Genomic DNA, 25067 nt, shown 5'->3' on the forward strand with positions numbered 1-25067 from the left:
CTAATAACAAGGGTTCTAATACAATATCAAAAAGCAGAGGAGATAAGGACATCCCTGTCTAACCCCTCTTTGCAAGTTAAAGCTTTCTGAAAAATTATTATTAATATACTAGTGTTTAAGCCCGTTACATTAACGGGTGCTAGAAAGCAGCCCCCTTTCCCTCTCCCCCTCCAGTTCCTCCCTGACTGTCTCTCCGTGGCCCCCTTCTGTCTCCCCTCCCCCAAGCAAAGCTATCTGCCTCCCAACACACCCCACCCCCCAAAGCAGCCTCCTTTCCCTCTCCCCCCTCCAGTTCCTCCCTGATTGTCTCTCCGTGACTCCCTTCTGTCTTCTCCCCCAAGCAAAGCTGTCTGCCTCCCAGCACACCCCTCCCCCAAAGCAGCTCCCTTTCCCTCTCCCCCTCCAGTTCCTCCCTGACTGTCTCTCCGTGACCCACCTTCTGTCTTTCCTTCCCCAAGCAAAGCTCTCTGCCTCCCAACACATCCTTCCCCACAAAGCAGCCCCCTTTCCCTCTCCCCCTCCAGTTCCTCCCTGACTGTCTCTCTTTGGCCCCCCCTTCTGCCTTCCCCCCCAAGCCAAGCTGTCTGCCTCCCAGCACATCCCTCCCCCAAAGCAGCCCCCTTTCCCTCTCCCCCTCCAGTTCTTCCCTGACTGTCTTTAGTCCCTTGCCGCCCCCCGCCCCGCCCTCTTCCCTTCCTGTGGTCCCGACAAACGTGCAGACTCTAGCAGCGGCCGCAGCACTCTAAACACGCTGCTTTGCGGCCTTCTACTGCCCTGATTTGCTCTGCCGTGTCGGGCAGAACAAATCAGGGCAGTAGAAGGCCACGAAGCAGCATGTTTAGAGTGCTGCGGCCGCTGGAAGTTGCTGCCGGACACCTGGTTCCAACATTCAGAGGCATCAGTCGGGGGCTTTTCTCGCCCTTGGACTTGTAAGCCTCGCACCAGTTTCCTTTGGCCTGACCAATGGCACCTCCCTCCTCCCCCCCCCCCGTCATGGCTCCCCATGTCCCAGCTCTCTCAGTGAGTGAAGGTGGCTGCTGCTGCCGGCCCAGCGCCCGCAGCCGCAGCCCCACCGTCATCTTGGTGTTCCAGGAATCGAGAGGCGGGAGGAAGAGAGAAGCGCGAGCGGAGCCGCAGCGCTCACAGGACCGAGCGCTCGAAAGGGAGACAGCTGGAGTTCGCAGAGGATCCTCTACCTCCTCTGGCAGTGAGTGACGGCGAGGGAGGAGTTGCTCCGTGTTCTGGCCTGCCTCTGTGTTCGAAAATCGAATTCGGCACGGAGGCATACCTCACGGCGCCAGGAATCACGGAGTTTCAAGAGCGCATGCGCGCTCTAGGGTTTTATTATTATAGATAATCTAGCAGTCGGAACTATACAAAGATTGAATCATTTGTATAAAACCTGTCCCTATACCAAACCATTCCATAGCTTGATACATAAAGGTCCAATCCACCCGATCAAATGCCTTCTCTGCGTCCAAGGAAACAGAAAAGGCTGGATCATTCATTGCTTTTGTTAAATATAACATTTGATAAGCCAGTCTGGTATTATTAGAGGAATATCTCTGAGCGACAAACCCAGTTTGGTGCATACCAATAATATAAGAGAGAGCCTTGGCTAATCGTAAAGCCAGAAGTTTACCATGTACATTAATTAAAGAAATAGGCCTGTAATTTGAGACCAGTGTATGATCTTTATTTGGCTTTGGCAAAACTATAGTTAAAGATTCTGCCATAGTGCCTAGAATACCACCTTTATGTAGTTGAGCCTGATATAGATTTAACAAATGTGGTAATAAGGTATTTTGAAATGATTTAAAAAACTCTACCGTGAAACCATCACCACCTGAAGCGGATCCAACTCTAAGGGATTTCAACGCTGTTTGCAATTCTTTTAATGATATAGGCTCTTCAAGACTTCCTTTTATATGTTCAGGAATTTTAGGTCCCCTTAATAATTTTAAAAATTCTAAACCATCTTTTTCTTTATCTAAATAAGGCTCAGAACACAATATAATCTTATTAACAACACATAATGGTTAATCACAAAATTAAACTACACAAAGCACACTGTATGCTTCTCAACATTCATACATTCCAGAACACCTGACCTTGGTCACACATGCAGAGCACAGATAACCCCTATGCAAATACAGGACCAGAAACTTAAGTACTAATAAATACAAACGAAACCCTAAGATGCAAGACTGCATGCAGTACAACCCCAGAGAAATAGAAACAAAATATAGACAGCAAATGTCAATTCTCAAAACTGATACAATTAAATCACTAAATTGAAAATAAAATCATCCCCCCTACCTTTGTTGTCTGGTGATTTTTGGTTTCAAACCTTCTTTTCCCACTCTCTGGCTGCACTTTCTTCTGTCTGTGCTCTTAACTGTGTATCCAGGGCCACCTTATCCATTTGCTGTTTTTCTCTCCTTTACTTTCTGCCATACATCCATCTTTTATCCAAAGCGATGGGATTTAAATATGAATACTTTTATTCTGAGAAAGGGAGAAGATCAATATAAAACAAATACAAAACCCGTTTTCCCATTAATTTGCTGAACTTTTTTTGAAAATAAGTATAGTACTAACTTAGCAATAATGGTTAAATATTAAAATGTGCTCATAAATCCTTCAGCAGCGTGCCAAACAGCAGTACGAGGTCGCTGACACAGTGCGTAAGTTTTCAATCACACCACATTTCAATAAAGCACTACCGCTTCTATTACATACTATTGTCCATGTAGCACTGCAAGATTTAAAAAAAATAAGCCACTTATCTGAAAAGATGTTTCTCGGCTCCAACATAGACTGTGTTTCGCTATAGCTACATCAGGAAGCCAAATTGACAAGTCATTTTTTTAGAAATATTTTTTGTTGCTTTGATAGAGTGCCTAAGTTCTTTGACTATAGCACCTCTAGTTCTAGGTCTAGACTATAGCACTTCTAGGGGGCATCTTTTTGAGCTATAGGCATAGCAGGACACTGCGGAAAGAACACTTCCAGGGCAGGCCGACGGCGGGAGGTTGGTAGGTGGGGGAGTCGGAACTCAAGGAGGTTCCTGGAGAGAGTTTCACTACAGTGTAGTGTCAGGCACATAGTCACTGCAGGCCGCATAAAATGGCCAGGCGGGCCAGATTCAGCCCGTAGTCCTTTGTTTGACACACGTGATCTATCCAGTTGGGTTTTCAGAATTCCCCTATAAGAATATGCATGGAATAGATTTGCATACAATAGATCTACATGCAAATCCCTCCACATTGAATATTGTGTATATTCAATGTGGCTAATCCTGAAGACTGAACTGGGTTAAGAACCCCTGCTGTATGACTTTTGTCAGCCTCACTAAGGGTCACATAGGTTAAGTAGGGGCGTGGTTTTTTTGCTTGTTTGTTATAGATATAAAATGGGGAAATGGACTGTCTAAGGCTTTTGACTTTGTCATGAAGTCTTATAGAAAGTGACTAGATTTATGTGCACACATATACATAGGTGCTCAGGCTTCTCTACAATCAGATGTTTAAGACACAACCTTTTTAATGTCTGCGCCGAAGTCGGATAAGGATGTATTTACCTTCAGTGCTCTTCTCCCCTCTTCTCACCCAATATTTCTGGTCATTATTCTTGCATCCTCCTGCAGGACTTTTCTCCTACTTCAAAAAATTGATATTTGATGTCATATGGATGGAAAGTTCTTTAGTGTGGACATATCAGTTCAGCCTGGCATATTCCCTAGCATCCATTTTTGACCTGCCTTATGTTGATTATGAACTATACTTTTACATTCTAAGGTAGACATCCATACTGAACAGAATGTTTGTTTTCATAGAAGCTTACCAAGAGTTTGGGTTTTTCTCTCAGATTGTAAGTCGGCCAGTTCTCCCAAGTCTCTTTCCTGGGGGGTCTCTCCAAGTACCGCCCCAGACATCATATATTCATGTGTAAGATTCATGCATCACCTTACACTTATCCACATTGAACCTCGTTTTATCATGTTGCAGGCCTTCGCAATCCTCCTGCATCTTCACTACTCTGAATAACTTCGTATCGTCTGCAAATTTAATCACCTCACTTGTTGTCTTACCAATTTCCAGATCGTTTATAAATACAGTCAAACCTCGGTTTGTGAGTGTTTAGCAAGACGAGCAAAACATTTTCACAAATCGTGACTCTCAAACCTGCCCACGAACCGGCATCACCCCCCCCTCGTGAACGCCCGCCCAAACTGAAGCCTTACCCCCCATCTTGCACCGCCACGCAGCACCAACCCACAGGAGGTGCCGGTGCCCGAAGATCGTGCTGCTTGCTGGACTGGGCCTTGAGCATCTGCGCATGCTCAAGGCCTTCTGGCTGTCGTTCTCTCCGAGAATCTGCTCATTGAATCTCCTGCAAGGCACCTGGACAAGGTGCTTCAAGTGCAGGTCACTGGACAGTGCTTGTTGGATATTAAAGTTCTAGAGCAGACCCAATCTGTCGGGCTACGGCAGATACTCCATATGCTTTATCATGAATGGCTCTGATGGCTGGAGGCATATTCTGGAGCTGCAGCACATACGTGAGACTCTCAAGATTCTGCACTCTCGCATGGAAACAGTGCAATCTATTATATCAGCGGGAGAGTCTCTTGCCTCTCTGGATTCATGGGGGCTTGCTTGCACACATTCTGAGCTTTCCAGCCCTCCGCAGTTATTTGCAGTTTCACATTTTGCACAAACATTCCCAGTTTTTGGCTTAGGTGATGGTGGTTGTAGCGGCTTACTTAAGTACCATAGGGTCTGTCTTGGTCGACTGGCTAGTCAGAGCTCCCTCGTTGGCCGAGGGTCGATGCACAGTGGATCAGGTGATCCAGGTGCTAGGGACCTTGATTGGATTGTGCATTACAGACAGGGCAGTCTCTAACCTGGGTGTTCTCTTCGACATGGCTGTGGACCACATCTGTCTTCCAGGGACACGTGAACTGATTCTGCATTCATAGATTTCTTCCCTTCTCCAGCTCCTTTGGCGTGGGACTATATTCAGGTCTTGGGATCTGTGTCTACCACGTTGGATGTGGTTCCTTAGCGAGAGAGAACATTCAACCTTTCCAGCTTGTCTTACTCTCTTGCTGGGTTCCGCACTTGTATGCATTACAGACCAGTCTTATTGGTGGCTTCTCTCACAATCGCTATGCAAGGATGTACTACTGCAGATCATCTCATGGGTCATGGTGCTGACAGATGCCAGCTTTCAGGGCTGGAGAGCCCACTGCACTCGGCGTCCTATTCAGGGGTATTGAATGCCCTTTCAGTGGAAATGGTTGCTCAACTGGTTGGAGCTCAAAGCCTTCACCTGGCTCTAGTGCACTAGCAGAAGATTCTGGAGGACCAAGTGGTCAGTCCTCTCCAACAATGCAATGGCAGTAGCCTATGTCAATTGCCAGGGAGGTGTCATCAGCAATTCTCTGACTCGGGAGGCTGCCTTATCTTTCTTAGCAGCACATGTGGCGGGAGTTGACATTGTTTAGGCCGACTTCCTCATCAGACAGCCCTTGGTTCAGGACGAATGGGTGCTGGCCCCAGCAGTATGCCAAGCCCTTGTGCGGGACCTGGGGTCAGTCCTGCTAGTCTGAGCTCGGAAGTGCGGGTTTTGACGCTCTGGTGCAGCCATGACCTCAGGAAATCCTGTATGTCTTTCCTCCCTGGCCCATGATAGGCAGAGTCTTTCGGTGGATCGCAGACATGGTATGCCAATGTGATACGTCTTCACTAGGGTCGAGGCATCCTGTGGCACGTCCATCCTGACCTAGTTTCACAGGGTTCATTCTGCAAGAAGGACCTGGATCACTTTGCTATTACAACATGGTTCTTGAACGTGCAGTTTTAGACCACAAGGGCTCTTCTGATGTGATCCTGGACACTCTTCTCTTGTCTAAGAAGTCAACTGCTATATCTGCTTCTGCTATGGTGTGGAAGCCTTTCTAGCATTGGTGCACTCAAAACCAAGCAGAGCTGTATTCCACTCCACTTTTGGCGTTACTGGCCTTTCTCCAGGATGGTCTTGATCTAGGTGTCTCTGCAACATCCCTTCAGGTCTAAGTGGCTGGGTTTTCATGCCTGGGGTTGTCTTTTGTCTGGTGTCTCACCCTGACATTGCCAGATTTCTAACGGGGGCTCTTTGCATTGAATCACCAATTTATCTACCATTCCTTTTCTGGGACCTCACCCTGGTGCTGTATAATCTATCCAAGACTTTCTTTGAGCCCTTTTGGGATGATTCCCTCTTGGCCTTTGTAGGGATTGAACACAGCAAACACACACACGCAGTCTATGAGTCGGGATGGAGGCGCTGCCAATGGCTAGCTCCGAGTCCCTTTTATTATGCTTCTATGCACATGACATCCTAGTAACTCCCTCGTTTACACATCTAATGATTAGTGGATACAAAAGTACATGCTTTTACATCGTGATCACCTGCCCTTTGCCTCGTGCTTTACCTTGTGATCACCCTCAGCACTTAGGCAAGGGCCCGATTAACATGTGGACAGAACCTGAGTCTTTGCAGTATGCAATGCAATGCCTATCAGCTGATGTCCTTTCCAAATAAAGGACAGCTTAAGATAAGGGTTAATATGTGACAGGGGTCTTGTGACAAGAGGGGAGGGGGGAATGCCTCAGCATTCTGTCACAAGGTGCTAACATTTTCCCTTGCTTTAGAATTGCCGGCTACATGGCAAGAGGGGAGAGGGAATGGGAATAATTCATAATTCTTACACAGAGGTGGTGAAATCAGTGTGCCAATCTCGCCCCGTTTCAGAATGGCGTCTTTACAAGCCTTGATGCTCCAGATGGTTTTTCTGATTGTTCCGTCGGCTAGCCGTGTCTCCGGGCTTCAGCACTTTCTTGCAATGAACCGTTCCTCTGTTCTCAGAAACTGTTATTTCTTTGCACATGCGCCAGAGACTTTAAAAAAAAAAAATTTTTTAACTGTTCTGACTCTTTACTACTTGGCATTTTTGCTATTTGTTTGTCTTTTATTTTTATTGCTTTTTTGTTTAGTTTTCTCAGTGTTAGGCATCGGATATCAAATTTTAAGGTGCTTAGCCAACCCAAGTGCTATATGTGTGTGTGTGTGTGTGTGTAAGTTCTGGTTTTTGTTGTGCCTGAAATCATACTGTACTTTTCTCTCTATACTGTATACGCAGTATACAGTACTTTTCTCTCTATACTCTATACGCAGTTCCTGATTGGTGAGGCCCAACTTTAGTACAGGAAGAGGCGGTCGGAGCATATCGCGAGTGATTTCCTTCACTTTCCTGCCTTTCCGGCTGCCCTCACCTGCCCAGTCATTCTCGTGACTGACCGGGACTGCGGACTTCAAATTTGCGGGGGGGCACTGTGTGTGTGTGTGTGTGTGTGTATATGTAAATGTATATCGCTTTGTTGTTGCGATATAATGCTATTTGTCCTACCCTTTTAGGAAGAAGAATTTTGGGATCAGTTACTTGAGTCGGGACAAACAGGGCCAAGAGACCTATCTGTCTTTGATGTCTGAGTGGGACCTGGGTTCAGCCTTTGCTGGTGCATCCAAGCCATACCTGCAACTCAAGATCGACATAAAACCCTCAGAAGACAGTAAGTAGATTGAGTGCATGTGATGTGAGGGGGAGGGGGGGATAGAATGAACAGGAAAAAGATATTCCAGAAGTCTCTCTTAACCCTTTCAGGACCAAGGGACATATTTGTCCCATAACTTTAAAATCCTATACATTTTGATTGGGATAGTCTACAGTTCTAAATTTGATATGTACAGATTCCATAGGATACTGCCTTTATGTAAACAAACTGGTTCCGACATTCATTCATTAGCGTCGTTGCCAGATTGACGAGAAGATTCACTTGCCACACTGTCCATAAGCCAGAAGTGTGATTTTTTTTTAAATAAAAATAATGATATTTCACAAAAAAAATCAATTTTTTGGCACCTGCAAGCCCTTTTTACCATAAAAATGTCGTCAAAACCACAAAAATTGGCCTACGATCCTTATGGTCCTGAAAGGGTTAAATCATCACACTTGATCATTAGAAAATCATGTGAAGAAGGGAAGACCACTTTAAAGTACAGAAAGATAAATCATTATTCATTCACTATAACTCTTGCTGGTCTTTGGGGCTGGAGAGAAGTGCTCTTTTTTGAGAATAACCCTGGAAGGCACTATGCAAAGTATTTTCTTGCAGCCTAAGCCAAAGGGCCAGTGCACTTTAATTACATTTTTCAATCGGTATAAGAAATCAGCATAAACAAAATTGCGGTATCTCTTTGTAGCAGACTGACTCACCCTGACAAAGCTGTTCCTTTGTGCACTTCAAGTAGTGTATTCTGCTGTAATGGATGTGATAACACTTATTAAGAGTGGTCGCAACCATTAGAATAACCAGAGTAGAATAATAGTACATGTTGCCCTTTCTGTTCTAAAAGTTCCTCAGGGCTCTGTTCTCTTTCTTCTTGTAGTACTTGGTATTCTAAATTAATAGCAATAAGTAACATTGACTCAAAAGCACTTTTCAGGATTATCCATTCTTTAACTACAGTTACTGATTTTTCAAAGCAGATTTCCTTTTCCTAGACAATCCCAGCGAAGCGGGTATTATATCCATTGACCAGCAGGTAAAAATAGATAATTCAAAATTGTAGTGTGCTCTATAAGAACTGACTCCAGCTCCCACTATTCAGTATTTTCCATCTTCAGCTGGTGGTCAAAGGTGTACTTCACAGCTTTTGTTTGTTTCAGAGGTGCTTCTGGTCCAGTTGGTCATCTGGCTTCTAGTTGAGCTTGGGTATTTCTTCTTCCCTTCTGAAGATTCATACCTAGAAGTTTCTAAGTTGATGTCCTTCTCCCCTAGCTCTCTGGCCTCCTAACTCTTGTCTCTGCTCCTCTACACCTTGATCTAGAACCACGGAGGAGCCTGCAGAAACAGTTTTGTGTTGTTCGTTCTGCAGATTGCGTCACCCAGCAGGGGGGAAATGTTGGGCCTGAAGTAGCTCAAATCCATGTCTGACATGGATGAGTGGGAGGCCTCCTTAGAGGAACAATCCCCGATACTGATTTCTCAGACTGCTGCTTTCTCATTCTGCCTGTTCTCCTTTTCAGGAAACTGGGGGGATGGTGGCTATCTTGGAATCTGCCTCATGACAGAGCTTCCTCTGTTGTCTCCTCAAGATGCAGTCACTTCAGTCTGGAACTCAAGGAACTTTTCAACCTTTTTCTTTCCTGAATTTGTGCTTTTAATGCATCAGGCCTTTTTACAGAAATGGGGGTCAGGCTTCTGTCTCTCAGCTTCCCCCTTTTCCTAAGCAGGTATGTTTGAAGCACCCAGATTTTAGAGACATTGAGTCGGTGCTCTCTTTAGCTCCTGGCATTTTTAGCATCTCATTCCAATCGGCTCGTTCTTTGGAAACCTCTCACTTCCTGTAGTGATCAGGTCCCAGGCCATTTTTCGCTGTCTTCTTTTTACAAAGAATGGGCAAAGATCACATCAGATAAGAGGGTCCTAGACATTATCAGAGAAGGCTACAAGTTAGAATTTTCTCCCAGCTGCTTCATTCATCTTAGTATTCTAATGTCATCTGTGAAGGTGGTATGCTGTTTGGGAGACTCTTGAAACTCTTCACAGCTTGAGAACAGTGATGCATATGCTTTGAGAAGAAAATGGACAAGACCCTTATTCAGTTTACTTCATAGTTCCCAAAAGAGAAAAGGGTTTCATTCCATTATGGATTTAAAAATCAGTCGCTGTCTTTGAGTGTTATGGTTTCGTATAAAGATGCTTCAATCAGTCATTGCTTCTTTGCATCAAGGAGAATTTACTACTCTGGACCTCAAAGAAGTCTACTTTCACATTCCAATTTGACCTCCACATTGGAAGTTTCTGCATTTTGTGGTTCTGGGCCATCATTTCTAATTTCGGGCATTGCCCTTCAGTTTGGCCACAGCTTCTAGTATCTTTTCCAAGGCCTTCCTGCATTGTCAGGGGATCAGGGTGCACCCTTATCTCAATGACTAGTTGATTCGAGCTACATCTTTGATTTCTAGAGGTACTTCATTCTCTTGGATGGATGGTGAACTTCTTCTCCAGGAACAAACTGCGCCCCTTGCAAAGCCTGATGTATTTGACACCTGCTGCTTCAACACCAAACAGGGGAAGGTTTTCCTACTAAATTCAGAAATTCCAGTACCAGATCAGACAGATGCTGCTACTCTGTAATCCTAGAGTTTGGGACTATTCTTAGGTCAATGGTAGCAACTTTGGAGGTGGTTCCATGGATGAGGGACCATATGAAACCCTTTCAGGCATCTCTACTGAGTTTGTGGTTTCCCATGTCAAAAGACTATTGCTCTCTCTTGGACGATGCTGGCCAGACACAGTATGGTATGGTAGCTTCAGTCCTGCAGCCTGGCCAAGGGAGTTCGGTTGGAGTGGAGGTTTCAGTTGGGGGTCTGTCTGATCTGTAGCCTGACGATCCTGAAGATTGTGCTGTATTGAGAAAAGCTGAGGCAGAAAATCCTTTCCCTTCACTTCAGACAGAGCTGACAGGCAGGCACTGTGGAGACTGTATGTACAGCCACATTACTTCCTATGGGAGAATCTCTGAAAATGGGGTTTTTAGTTGTTTCTGGAGATAGGGGTAGATCTCCCACCCCAAAAGTCCAAAATCACCGGTTTTTGAACTTCTAGGAAGTCTCCATGTGTTTTAGGCGCAAATTTTATGGTGGTGGCTATCTTGGATTTTTAGTGATCTAATATTAAACTTTAAATTTCTGCCTCACAACCGCTCGATTTCATTAGAGAGGAGTGTCCATTTGCCACAGCGTGTGAGGAGAGAGCAAGAACTTCGAGCTTCATCTCTTCAGGGTCTTCCAGGGCTGAAGAGTCAGGTTAATTCCAAGAAATGGGCAAAAAATCTCACCCTATGCTGGTTTCTGACAGTGACGCAAAATGCATGCATACAGAGTCTGGGGACCTCTCGCAGTCCAGGGACTGCCGGGGAGCTCTCGCAGTCCCCGATATGTGGCTTTTTTTGCCTGGAATTTATTCAGCTCATGTGGAGAGCGTATCTCATGGACCCAACCCATGCAGTGCAGCCTATGAGTAGGGCACCAGGTTTTCTATCGGGGTCTTCCCTTGTAGGGGTTCCTGTTCAAGCTCCCAGTTTCCCTGTCATCACAGATCTGGATGGTCTACTCTGGTGAGCTGATTCCGTAGATACTGCATCCACCATGGATGACCTGGATACAGTTTGTGGTTGGTCTCTGAGATGGATGACCCCTCTGTTTATCGGCTGTTTTAGTCAGCATATATCCATAAGGGAACTGAAATTGGGGCTCAGCCTTCCACATCTCATTGTACCATCATGAGTCATTCTAATATTCAAGACGTCCTTTTTTTTGTCACATCCTGATCTCACAGCTCTGTTTATGGAACAGTGGTAGACTTGAAGGTTCCTTTAGGCTGACTAAGATCATGGCTAAGCTTTATCTCATGGCACTGGATTTTCAGCAGCTCTTTGAGCAGCCGAAGGTAGATTTGGTGGTGGCTCAGGTGACTAAGTGCTCTGCCTTACCCAGTGAAGGGGGAGTAAACTGAAGGATTCTCAGGATTGCAGGATAAACCTAGTTGTGAGGAAGCTTTTTGAGGTGACTTCTTTGGGTATTAAGGCTGCTGCAACTGCTTCCTTCGCAGCGTGTGCTTTTCACACTTAAGTTGTGCCATGATCCTTCAGTGGAGGATGACTCTTTCCCCCAGATAGTGCTGGAAGGAATTGACTATGAAGCTGAATCCTTGTATGAACTTAGTCAGGTGTTAGGCAAGGTTTTAGCTTGTGCCTTTTCAGCTCACAGAACACTCTGGATTCCTTCACAGGGCTGGAGACTCGGCCTCTTAAGTCGACTCTTAGCAGGCTTTCTTTCAAGGGTCTGGATGACCTGATGGCCAGTGTGGCGGACTACCATCCTAAGTCCTTTCCAGATAATGAGCCTTGGTGTGTTTTGGAGAGGAGGTGGCAATTTTCATCCCTCCCTCCCAAAGGTTTTGCTAAGGCTTCTTGGGCTCATCTGGCCAGAGATTTTCCCCAAACTACAGATGCTATTCCAACCCTAGATGCCAAAAGGCTTCGGGTTCTCATGCCAGCACATCCTCTAAAAAGTCACAATGCTGCCAGGGTCTCAGACACACCTCCTTGATTTGGAGGGTTGACTGATGGTGTTCCTTCAGGAGTAGGAGCAAATCTCCTCAGACAAATGGGTGCTGGATATCATACGGGAGGTACACAAGATAGATTTCTTCCATTTTCCTTTGGATTTGTTTTTGGACACTCCAGTGGGAAGGCAGGAGAAAGCACTGAAAGTTGAGGTGATTCTGCAGCATCTCTTTGGCATTCAGGCATTCGGAACCAATTTCAGAAAGCAATTCGGGCTCTACAGATACTCCTTATACTTCATGCCAAAGAAAGACGCAGAAGACTGGAGACCCATCCTGGATCTCAAGTTGATCAATGTGTTTCTACAGATTCCACACTTTCATATGGAAACAGTGCATTCAGTCATTGCAGTGTTGGTTCCAGAAACCTATCTGCATGTTCTATTTTCCTGGACATGCTCTACAGCAGCATTTTCAATTTGCGGCCCTATCCTTCAGGTTGGCAACAGTCCCCGCACTTTCACCAAAGTGATAGCAGTGGTAGCGGCATATATCCGCAGAATTGAGGATCCTGATTCATCTATATGTGGATGATTGGTTGATCAGGGTGCCGTCCAGACTGCTTTGGAGTGCGAGCATGCGTTGGAGGCTGTGGTGTCCTTTGCAATGTTTGGACTGTATCGTAAACTTCAAGAAAAGTCAGCTAAATCCATCGCAGATGCTGAATTACCTGGGAGTTCAGTACAACACATTCCAAGGCTTTGTTTTTCTTCTCGAGCCACACAAACAGAAACTCCAGAAACAGATCAAAGATCTTATCCTAGGACAAGCAGGCAGCATATTCTCTACATGTGGGTGACGTCACCGATGGAGCCCCCTAGCGGACATTTTCGCAAACAGACCTTCAAGCTTGCGATTGGCCCGCACATGTGTGTGTGCCCCTCCCGCCCGACCTAGGGCATGCGTCTCCTCAGCGTGGCCTCAGTTCAATGTTTTCTGTGGAGCCAGAAGCACTGCTCCCTTGCTACGCACGATCTCATTGTCCCACTTGCACCGCGGCTTTCTTTTTTATTTTCGTTTCAGTCGCTGTGCTCGCATCTTTATTTTCTTTCGTGTTTTTTCGACCGGGCCTCCGGTCTTGCTCTGGCTGCTTGGCATCGCAGGGCCGCAGCCGTCCTTTTGCTTATATTCCGGCCTCGCTTCGGGTTCTAAAACTGTACTAAGTGCAACTGGGTTATCTCCATCACCGATCCCCATCATTGGTGTGTAGAGTGCCTGGGTGCGGAGCACCGTGTTGAGTCGTGTCCGCGTTGTGCGACTTTACAACTGGAAGCTCTTCATCGGAGAGTGGCCAAGATTCTTCAACTGTTTGGCCCTATGGATCCGGCGGGACAGGCCTTGAGTTCGGTCCCGGCATTGGGGCCCTCGACCTCGAAGTCCCCCTCGGCCTCGAAGACCACGATCTTGGCTCCTCCTACTACCCCGGCCCTGGGTAAGTCTCCTCTTGCCTCCTCAGGTGTGCTGGCGAAGAAACCTGCCTCGGAGTCTCATGCGAGTGTCGCTTCGTCGGCCTCTTTGAGACATCATTCTAAGCGTACCTCCTCACATAGGGAATACTCTTCCTAGAGGTCATCCCCGAAGGAGCGCACTGCTGCACCCCAGATCCAACCTCCCTTGGTTTCAGTGCCAATGTTCAAGGACATGCTTAAGGCAATCCTTACCTCGCAGCTTTCCTCGGTGGTGAGCCAACTGGTCCTGGCCTCGACACCTTTGACCTTGGTCTCGACCCACCCTTCTGACCAGCCTGAATGTACTTCGCTTGAGCCTCGGGGTCGCACATGTAAGACTCGCAGGATTCCCTCGAGCGATTCTTCGTCCCCGGATTCGGGGCCTGTGACTTTCCGGTGTCCTGTTTTTTCCCAGCTACTTTATCGAGGTTCACTCCTCCTAAGAGGTTACGGTCCTCCCCGCCTCTTCAAGGCAGGTCTCCGACCACAAAATCCTCCAAGCACATCCTTGTCCTCGAACTGGATCTTCTTTGAAGCCGACGGAAGAATTTTCCTTTGCCCTGTCTTTTCTCCGGGGCTCCGCATGAGGGTCCCTCAGACTCTGGGGTCCTCTCTGACCCATCTTGTGAGAGGTTATTCCTTGACGCCTCCGAAGCGCTTTAGCAGAGCCTCCTTGGTTTCCCATTCTCGGGACTCCGAGGCTCCGGCGTGCTAATCGAGGGAGATTTCTCTCTCCTTTCTCTGCTGCCCTGAGATCTCATTCGGGATCTCCTCCTGAAAATGAGTCTTCTCGAAACTCTTTCTTCACTCGTTTCATTGCTGACATGGGCAAGGCTTTGAACCTGGACCTCCAGTCGGAGTCCCGTTATACCCAGGAATTCCTGGCAGAGATGGAGGTTACTCATCCGCCCCATGAGGCGCTACGCTTGCCTCTGCACCAGGTTCTCCGGCAAACTTTCCTGCGGAACCTGGAGACCCCTTATGTGGTCCCAGCTATTCCCTCCAAGTTGGAGTCACGCTACCGGACGATCCCAGTTAAGGGATTCGGAAGTTCTCAGCTTTCTCACCAATCCTTGGTGGTTGAGTCTTCCTTGAAGAAATCCAACCCCTCGAAGGTGTACGCTGCCGTCCCGCCGGGGCGGGAGTGCTGTACGATGGACAAGTTTGGTCGCAATCTTTATCAAAACTCGATGATGGTGAACCGTGTCCTCAATTATAACTTTATCTTCACGTCCTATCTCCGGTTCTGTGTGGAAGCACTCCACTTTTAACTTTTTGCTTTCAGGTGGTCAGTTTATAGGGACATCTATGCCGACATGTTTCACCCAACGGGTTTCTTCAAGGCTCATATCCCTCTACAAGCTTTTGCCGTCTCATACAACCACCAAGTCCTTTAAACAAAGATACAGTGAAATGTTTTGAGTATGGTGGTGGCACTTCTGAGGGTTAGTGAATATTGAAGAAACTTTTGAAAAGTGTGAGTCTATAGAAAGGGGTATGGAAGAGACATTCAAGTAAAGAGTGGAGCATGTATAGCTAGTAATGTAATATTGTGAAGAACCAGACAGCAAGAAAAAGTAAAGTTCAGTATTCTATCCATGTTACCATTTGCGTAGACTCTGGTTCCACTAAATATTTCTCCAGTTATCTTGGATCGTGGTAAGATTTAGTTTTGTTTTTATGAGCAATTTTCATGGAGGCTGGAGCAGATAGCCCAAATCTCGCATTGATTACTTTCAAATATAGCCTTAAGGCCAGCAACGATTTCCATTTAAATGTGGTCTCTTTGGAAAATTCCACTGTAAAGTAGTGTTGCCATTCCATTTTAACTGCCCTTTAGACTTCGTAGCTTGGAGTATTTCTTTCACTTGATTGCAACATAAAACTTTAATTATAAAATGGCAAGGAGTTTCTTGATTCCAGTCTACCTGGACTAGTATTTTGTGAGCCCTTTCCAATTCAAACAGCCTGACAGACTTAATTTGGAAAAATATCGATTATAAAAGATTTCAAAAACTTTTATCACATCTGTACCTTCACTCCCTTCTGGAATGCCTAATATTCTGATGTTACGATTTCTGTTGCTGGCATCTTCTAAGGCCATGTTGAGTTTTAGTGCTATTTTATGTGTAGTGTGATAAAGCATGTGACTGTCTTCTAGACTGCTGATTTTACTTTCAGCTTCATCAAATTACCCTTCAAAATGATAGATCAAATCTTTAAAATGAGAGAGATCCTCTTCAATTGTTTAACCAAATTATTTTTGGTGAGTTAAGGTGGTGATATTCTCATGTTGTGCCACAATATCTTCTGAAAAGCCAGCATTATTTTTTCCCCCTGCATGCTTACACAGGGAAGCCGGATCTGATTTATGCCTTTTACTAGCTGAATCATCTGAGAAAGCGGCCTCAATTTTACTTTTCTTTTGAGGTGACATGATTAATACCTATGTAATTTCTGTGTTACAAAGTACAAACATACCTGGTTCTTCAAGCTATGATAAAAGTGGATGATGTGCCCATGTTGCTGTGCTCAAGTGTGCCCCCTCCCCTAATATTTATTGTATTCTAATAGGACGACAAAATCAAGAGACTTGACTAAATTCGGTTTTCTATCAATCAAATGTATCAAAATTAAATTTAAAAAATATTTTTATTCTTTTGTAGCTGCTAAGATGTGGAATGAACTTCCTTTACATACCAAGTTAAGAACAAATTATTTACAGTTTTGTAAGCATCTTAAATTTTGTCCATTTCAAAAATACTTATGATTAGGCCTATGGAAAATAAAGTGATATCCTTGTATCTTCCCTAGATATAGGTAGTTTGATTTGATATTATTATCTGCATTGAACTCTAAATGGTATATGAGGACTATAAGTGATGTATTATTGGGTTTTCTCTTCAGGCAGTGGGGGCTGAACGGTGGGTTGTTTTCATTTTCTGTTAGTATTTGGCTATCGGTAGACCTGCTTCTTGTTTTATGGTGCTATGCAGGTAGGTGGGTCTCTGTCCATTGTAGCTGGATGACAATAGAGTGTGTTCTTGCTTTGCCAGGCCCTCTGCTGGAGGACTGGGACATCATTAGCCCCAAGGATGTGATTGCCTCAGACCTGCTGCTGGTGGAGAGGCGTTCGCTGGCAGCTGCGGCTCTTCCGTTCACACAGTCCATCATGTCACAGGTAAGCTAGGAAGAGGAAGTTTACACTAGAGATTATTGACATAGGGATCTGTCCTCAGACGTGTTGCCAACAGGAAGGATGGTGATAAACAAGAATAAATATAGTATTCCTGAGCAAATTTTGTACAAAGGTTTTTTTTTTAAAGCAGGTATTTTAAAATTGTGTACAAACACAAATTACAGATAAAAAATGCACAGTACCCCTATCATAAAGGCCTGGCTCTTCCCTGTCACCCCAGCATTCTCCATTTGCATCCTGCATTCTTACTATCCAAATTTAGCTTTGTTTTTTTAAGTTTTTAGGGGTGGGATGTTCATCTCCTTCACTCTAGCACTAGTTCTCCCTCACTCACCTAGTTCTCCATTCCACACCTGTCTCTATCCCTCTCTCAACTATAAGCACACACCCTCATAACTTTCTCAAACGCCCTTCCCTGCACACAATAGGGCCTGATTCTTTTTAGGACGCTGATCTTGGTGGGCACCTGGAAGCGGCCGGCAATTGTATGTCAATCACGCATCGGCGTCTTAAAAAGAATCGCGCCTACATGCTGAACAGATGCCTTAAATGTAGGCCAGCATTTTGCAGGCCTACATCTAAGGCGTCTGTCTCGTGCCTACGGAGATGCGTAGGGACACTTAAGCATGCTCAAGGCTACTTCCAGGCGAAACCATGCTTATGCCCTGCCTTGGGCGTGCTTAAGAGTCCCTATGCATCTTGATAGATGCGCTATAGATGCCTACAATAAGTCATCCTTCCTTGAACAATTAAAAAAAAAAAAAGTGCAACCTGATTGGCTGTCAGATGGCGGTAGAACACCTACTGCCGCCTGCAATGGGGATGTGCGTTTCTAGAATCAGGCCCATAGTGCTGTTTCTGACTACCCCCCCCCCCCCCAATCCGTGCTGATAAGCACATGAATTGGAGGAGGACAGTTGCTTGTGAGGTCCTGGCTGATTGCTGACTTGAGCCATATAGCCTCACAGATCACATTCAGCAGTGGAACTCGATGAGGACATTGTCCAATGTGCAGCTGCATGTCACCTCCTTTCTAGTGAACTTGGTGGGCAGGAACTATGCCCAGAATCCTGAACAGGGACCAGAAGACAGCAACGATTCTGAGTTGCATAGTGGTGTAAAATGCCCCCTGGTGTAACGCTTGCAAATGCAGTTCATAAGGTGGTACTTCAAATTGGGAGGCAGGATATGGTGGAAAGTTAATTTACATAAGAGCATAGAGTTGCCATACTGGAATAGACCGAAGATCCATCAAGCCCAGTATCGTATTTTCTAACAGTGGCCAACCCAGATCACAAATACCTGGCAAGATTCCAAAGAGCATGATTTTCCCAAGACCATCTTAATAATGGCTTATGGACTTTTTTTTTTTTTAGGAAATTATTCAAACCTTGTTTAAACCCGGCTAAGCTAACTGCATTTACCACATTCTCTGGTAACAAATTCTGAGTTTAATTACACATTTCTCTGGTTTGTTTTAAATCTACTACTTAGTAGCTTCTTCGCATGCTCTTTAGTCCTAGTATCAATGGAAAGAGTAAACAAGTGATTCACATCTACCTATTCCACTCCACTCAGTATTTTATAGACATCTATCATATTTCCCCTGAGCTGTCTCTTCTCCAGGCTGAAGAGCCATAGCTTTTTTAGCTTGCCTCATAGGGAAGTCCTCCCATCCCTTTTATCATTTCCGTCGCCCTTTTCTGTTAACGTTTCTAATTGTGCTCGTATCTTTTTTTTTTGAGATGCGGGTCAGTCCCAGGTTTCAACCTGCTTGTCTAACATCACTACCTGAATGTCTCACCACCATCTAAAATTAAACATGGCCAAGACTGAGCTCTTTTTCTTTCCACCTAAACCCGCCTCTTCTCTTCCCCAGTTCTCTATATCTTAAATCAATGTCCTCATCCTCCCTGTCTTGTTGGGTTGTAATCTTGGGGGGGTTGTAATCTTGGGGGTAATCTTTGACTTGTCTCTCTCCTCTTCATGTATCCAACAGACTGTCAAAACTTGTCATTTCTTTCTCTACAATATCGTTAAAATCATACCCTTCCATTGAGCACACTGTCAAGACCTTCTTCCATAACTTTATCACCTCTCGCCTAGACCACTACAACCTGCTTTGAACTGGTCTTCCGCTAAATCAGGGGTGTCCAATGTCGGTCCTCGAGGGCCGCCGTCCAGTCGGGTTTTCAGGATTTCCCCAATGAATATGCATGAGATTTATTTGCATGCACTGCTTTCAATGCATATTCATTGGGGAAATCCTGAAAACCCGACTGGATTGCAGCCCTCGAGGACCGACATTGGACACCCCTGCGCTAAATCATCTCTCTCCACTTCAGTCTGTCCAGAACTCTGCTGCACGTTTCATATTCCGCCAATATTGCTATGCTCACATTACCTCTCTCAAGTTACTTAATTGGCTCTCTATTCGTTTCTGCATACTGACTTACAAGGGTATTCACTCTTGAGAATGACACGGTGGTTGTTACCTGCAGCTAGCCCACTGAAATGAGGAGAGAAAAAATAGTGGTCACGACGGGGACAAGTCCATTCACCTCCCCATGGAGTGGTGAATGGTCTTGTCTCTGCAGTGAAGCAATCACAGATCGCGTGGTCCAGCATCCTCACACGATTGCCATCTCCCTCCCTCCACCTCACCTTAGGTGCCGATTTTAATTCTTATTCGCCCAGCTACACGCTTTCAATAAGCCGCGCGCAGCTGCCTGAGTTGTTGAATCTTCTCTTCTGATGCAACTTCCTGTTTCCGGTTGCGTCAGAGGAGAAGATTCAACAATTCAAGCAGCTGCGCGTGTGGCTGGGAGAAGAAGAATTAGTCGGCACCTAAGGTGAGGTGGAGGGAGGGAGATGGCGGAACACTGCGATCGGGCGGGAGGGGGCTGCTGGACCATGCGATCATGCATGTTCCCAGCTCACACTAGGAAGGAGGGAGTGAAAAGGAAAGAGATGCTGGGCCAAGGGGATGAAGAGGGAGAGAAAGAAACCCACTGCAGGAAAGAAAGGGGAGGACAGGCAGGTAACCCAAATGCTGGAAGCAGGGGGGGGGGGCGAGAAAGAGGGAAAGAAGTTAGATGGGGTTGCAGAGAAGAGACACATTGGTGTGGAAGAGGAAGAGAGGGGAAATCTGGACACAGGAAGGTAACAGAAACAGAGGGGGCATAGGGACAGAGACATAAAGGGGATATACATGGGGATGGTATATGGACACAGTGGGGGGGCAATGCCAGATACATAGGGGAGATATTAGAAATGGGGAAAATAGGAACACAGAAGCGAGATGGTTTGTGGGGATGGGACGGGAACCGAGCTCACAGGCTCTGGCGGCTTGCACAAATTACATTTTAACAGGCCATGAAGGTAAGAAGGAGATGGTCGGACCGCACGAAGGGTGCTGAAGGAACAGACGCTGAAGGGCGGTGGAGAGGAACAGACGCTGAAGGGAAATGTGGAAGACAGGGGAAATGGAACAGAGAGTCTATATTGTAAATTATTGTCATGTCTATCTTGTAATTTATGTAAATTGTCATTTCTGTTCTGTCTGGATTATTATGGATGTACTTTGTAACCCGTTCTGGGCTCCTTTGGGAGGATGGGCTAAAAAATTAAATAAATAAATAAAAATAAAGAGTGGGGAGAAGATGCTGGAAGGGAAATGGGGAACAGAGTGGGGAGAAGACACTGGAAGGGAAGAAGACAGAGATGTCAGACTATGGGGGAAGCGGAGGGAAGAAGATTGGGGCCAGACCAATTGGAGGGGGGTGAAGGGAGAGGCACAGTAACAGAGCAAATGGAAGATGCAGAGAGAAGACAGACAGCGGATGGAAGGAATTGAATGAGAAGATGAGGAAAGCAGAAACCAGACAACAAAGGTAGAAAAAAACAATTCTATTTCTTTTCTTTTCTTTTTTTTTTTTTTGCTTTAGGATAAAGTGGAATATTAGTTGTGTTGATAAAAATTTATAAACAAAGCCTTGCCAGCTGAACATCTCTTTCTCTAGTTCAGCAGCCATAACTTTGATTTATAAGGAAGGAATAACCTAAATATTGCAGTACTGAGGCTTTCATGGATGCTTCGGGGACAGTAGTCATGAAGACGGGTGGGGACAGTAGTCGCGGGAATAGGGATGGGGCAGAGTCAGTGGTTGCGGGGACGGGGCAGTGACGGGGACAAATTTTTTCTCCATGTCATTCTCTAATTCACTCCACAGCTTTTCAGTATCGCCTCTCTCTATCATCTCTCACCACACTCCCCCCCCCCCCCCGGCACTCCGCTCATTGGGTAAATCTCTCTTATGTATACCCTTCTCCTCTATAGCCAATTCCAGACTCGGCCCCTTCTACTTTGGTACACTGTATACCTAGAACAAACTGCCTGTCTTGGTAAGTCACGCTCCGTCTGGCAGTATTCAAATTCAGACTCAAAGCCCATTTCTTTGACGCTGCTTTCAATTCCAAACTCCAACCCACCTCCTACGCACCAGTGTCTGTCTTATCATTCCTTCTGTAATTATCCCACTTGAACACCGTGTATTGATGCACCTTCTTTTCCAGTTTCCGTCTTGAGTAGATTAGTAAGCTCTTTGAGCAGGGACTGTCTCTTCTGTGTTTTTTGTTGTACAGTGCTGCATGTCTAGTAGCGCTATAGAAATTATTAGTACTAGTACAATAATCCAACATTTACAGGACCAAGATCTGAACCAGAAATCTTGAAAGCACTAAACTGAATAACTGTTAGGGAGCTCCTGTATTCACATTTTGCTTAGTGATTTATCAAGCAGTGGAAAATTTACCTTTCTTGCCCCCCCCTCCCCGCTTGTTCAAAGTGTTACATTTATTTGCACTTTCTCATCTTGAGAGAGAGTAAGAACTGCTTATACATTCTTTCATGTTGTTTAGATAAGTGTCCTGAGATATGGCTATAACCCTCCTTTAGGAAGATGATAGAACAATTGGTACTTATATACATATGTGGTAGGATGGCCCAGAGGTGCATAGATATTGGATCAGTGTATTTGGATCATGAATGAGGAAATGGAGGTTAAACTTCCAAAAGACCCTGAGATCTTGTTACACGCACGGCCTCTAGAAGGAGGCAAACGACAGTGGAAATTTGTTAAACATGATAAGATTAGTAGTGAGAAGCAAACCTGCAACTCATTGGAAGCAAGAAAAATTACCAGATGCAAAAGGCTTCCTTGCTAGTTTAATTCACGTTGCTTCAATAAATTAACAGCATTATGCAGGGGGAAGAAGTGGAAAAGGGCATGTGAGAGGTCCTGGGAATGGATCAGTAATAGCAGAAAGGTGAGAAAGAACTCTGCTGACCCCTTTCCTTTCATTCCCTAAGTAAAGAACTCTGTACACTTTGTGGGGATGGTACTATAAGTGAGTGTCTCCATTTAGGCGCCCTGATGCCACGTGGGGTGAGCCTAATCTATAACAGTATCTGGGTTAGAGAGCTGCACGGGAACGGGGATGACGGGAATCCCGCGGGACCCGCGGGCATCCCGCGGGTTCCCCCTTTGGGTCACGGGGATCCCGTGGGGACGCCCCTAGGGTCGCAGGGATCCCGTGGGGACGCCCCCTAGGGTCGCGGGGATCCCGTGGGGACGCTTCCGAGGGTCGCGGGGTTCCTGCGGGGCTGGATGTACTCAGTCGCGCGGCTCTTCTCCCTACCTTCTCTGCTTGCAGCACAGAGCCGAACGGAAGTCTTCCCGACGTCAGCGCTGACATCGGAGGGGAGGGAGGGCTTAAACAAAGCCCTCCCTCCCTCCGACGTCAGCGCTGACGTCGGGAAGACTTCCGTTTGGCTCTGTGCTGCAGGCAGTGCAGGTAAGGAGGAGAGTAGCCTCGCGGTTCGAGTGGCTACCAAGGGAGGGGGCGGTCCGCCCCGCCACACCCCGCCCCGGTTGCAGCACAGCCGCGAATCTAAATTATCTTCTTACAGCAGCTGTAAGAAGGTAATTTAGATTCGCGGTTAAGGGCAGGGAGGTTTGTCGGACCGGGGCTGTTGTCAGTCGGTCGGGGAAGTGCCACAAAAGTAAGGGGACCTGGCCGGCTGTGCTGCACCCGGGGCGGTAGAGAAGGAGGGGGGAGAAGGACGCTGAAAGGCCATGGGGAAGACGGGAGGAGGGGGGGAAGGACTCTGAAAGCACTTGAAGACAGAGGAGGGAGAAGGCCGCTGAAAGCACATGGGGAATACAAAGGGGTGGAGAAGGACGCTGGAAGGGCGGGGGGGAAGGACTCTGAAAGCACTTGTGGAAGACAGAGGGGGGAGAAGGATGCTGAAAGCACATGGGGAAGACAAAGGGGTGGAAAAGGATGCTGAAAGGACATGGGGAAGACGGGGGGGGTGGAGAAGGACGCTGAAAGGCCATGGGGAAGACAGAGGGAGAAGGACGCTGAAAGGACATGGGGAAGACAGAGGGGGGAGAAGGACGCTGACAGGACATGGGGAAGATGGGGGGAGAAGGACGCTGAAAGGAAATGGGGAAGAGAGAGTAGGGAGAAGACGCTGGCAGGGAAGAAGACAGATGCCAGACTATGGGGGGAGCGGAGAGAAGAAGATGGGTGCCAGACCAATTTGGAAGGGGGAAGAAAGGGAGAGGCACAGTAACAGAGCAAATGGAAGATGCAGAAGGAAGAGAGACAGTGGATGGAAGGAATTGAATGAGAACATGAGGAAAGCAGAAACCAGGCAACAAAGGTAGGAAAAGAATATTTTTTCTTTTTTTTTATTTTGCTTCAGGATAAAGTAGTATATTAGTTGTGTTGATAAAAATTTATACACATTAGAGGCTCTGGTAGAAACCCATTTGCAAAGTATGTATTCTTCCCAATTAATATTTTCAAATTAATAAAGTCTTTTTGCTTATTTGTAAATGGGTTTCTACCAGAGCCTTTAATTCAGTAGCATAATTAAATGAAATAACTATTTCTGAAGTTTATATGGACGGGCGGGGACGGAGGGGATTCCTCGCGGGGACGGGTGGGGACGGAGGGGATTCCTCGCGGGGACGGGTGGGGACGGAGGGATTCCTCACGGGGACGGGTGGGATTCCTCACGGGGACGGGTGGGACTTTGGCGGGGACGGGTGGGGACGGGTGGGATTTCTGTCCCCGCGCAACTCTCTAATCTGGGTGCCCAGATTCCATGATGGAATACTGTGGTGACAACAGCAGCAGCACATCTGCGTGTACACATCTGCAGTTACACCAGCCATAGACCCAGCATGACTATATAGTTGTGTAAAAAAACAAGGAAATGAGCCCCATGAGGAAGCAATAGAAATCGTACAAGTGGGGTTGGAACTGTACACGTCAACCAGGGATAGATCAAATGAGTAAATAAAGATATTAATGTAACGGTCTCTATCATATATTCACTGTGTGTCATGGACCCAACACACAGTGAATATATGAGAGATTGTTAATTAATATCTTAATAAATATTTACTCATTTGTTCTTTTCCTGGTTGATGCATATAGTTCCAACCCCACTTGTATGATTTCTATAGTTGTGTCAATACATGGGGGGGGGGTGTAGCTAATAGTCCCACCCATGTGACTGTCTCCATTTACACATGCTGCTACCTACTCTGGCAGTTGTAGAATAGTTCTTAGTCGCTGGCTGCTGCTTAACATTTGCAAGTGCTTAGTTAACACAGTTGACTTTCTTATGTACCTATCTTATTCAATGATTATATATTATTTTATGGAGGGGGGAATTGAGGTCTATTCTCAAAAAACCAAAAAACTTAAAGCACTAGGAAAATATGGGACAGCAAAATAAGAGGGCTTGGATAAGATGAAGGTAGAAGGACCAGTACAGAAACGCAACTGACAACACATTTATTTATAATTGTATTACAGAAAGCTATACTTGACCCAGTTCTTATGATGTATATCAGGGGTAGGCAGTTCCGGTCCTTGAAAGCTGGAGCCAGGTCAGGTTTTCAGGATATCCACATTGAATATGTATGAGATGGATTTGCATGCATTGCCTCTTTGAGATGCAAATATATCTCATGCATATTTATTGTGGATATCCTGGAAACCTGACCTGGCTCCGGCTCTCGAGGACCAGAATTGCCTAGCCATGATGTATGTAAAGACTTTTTATACTAAAAATCTAAATAAGGTGAGATTGCAAAG

General features: G+C 45.9%; 1 protein-coding gene across 1 annotated transcript in view; it reads left to right on the forward strand.

Moving 5' to 3' along the window:
• The window catches only part of TBC1D25 (TBC1 domain family member 25), a 46104-nt gene that overhangs the window by 17226 nt on the left and 3811 nt on the right, over window positions 1–25067 (forward strand). The window contains exons 3-4 of the mRNA XM_033951912.1: window positions 7465–7619; window positions 16747–16871. Coding sequence (XP_033807803.1) covers window positions 7465–7619; window positions 16747–16871 — 280 coding nt within the window. The remainder of the gene's footprint in view (window positions 1–7464; window positions 7620–16746; window positions 16872–25067) is intronic.

Source organism: Geotrypetes seraphini, chromosome 1 (genome assembly GCF_902459505.1).
Source record: "Geotrypetes seraphini chromosome 1, aGeoSer1.1, whole genome shotgun sequence".
Lineage (NCBI taxonomy): Eukaryota > Metazoa > Chordata > Amphibia > Gymnophiona > Dermophiidae > Geotrypetes > Geotrypetes seraphini.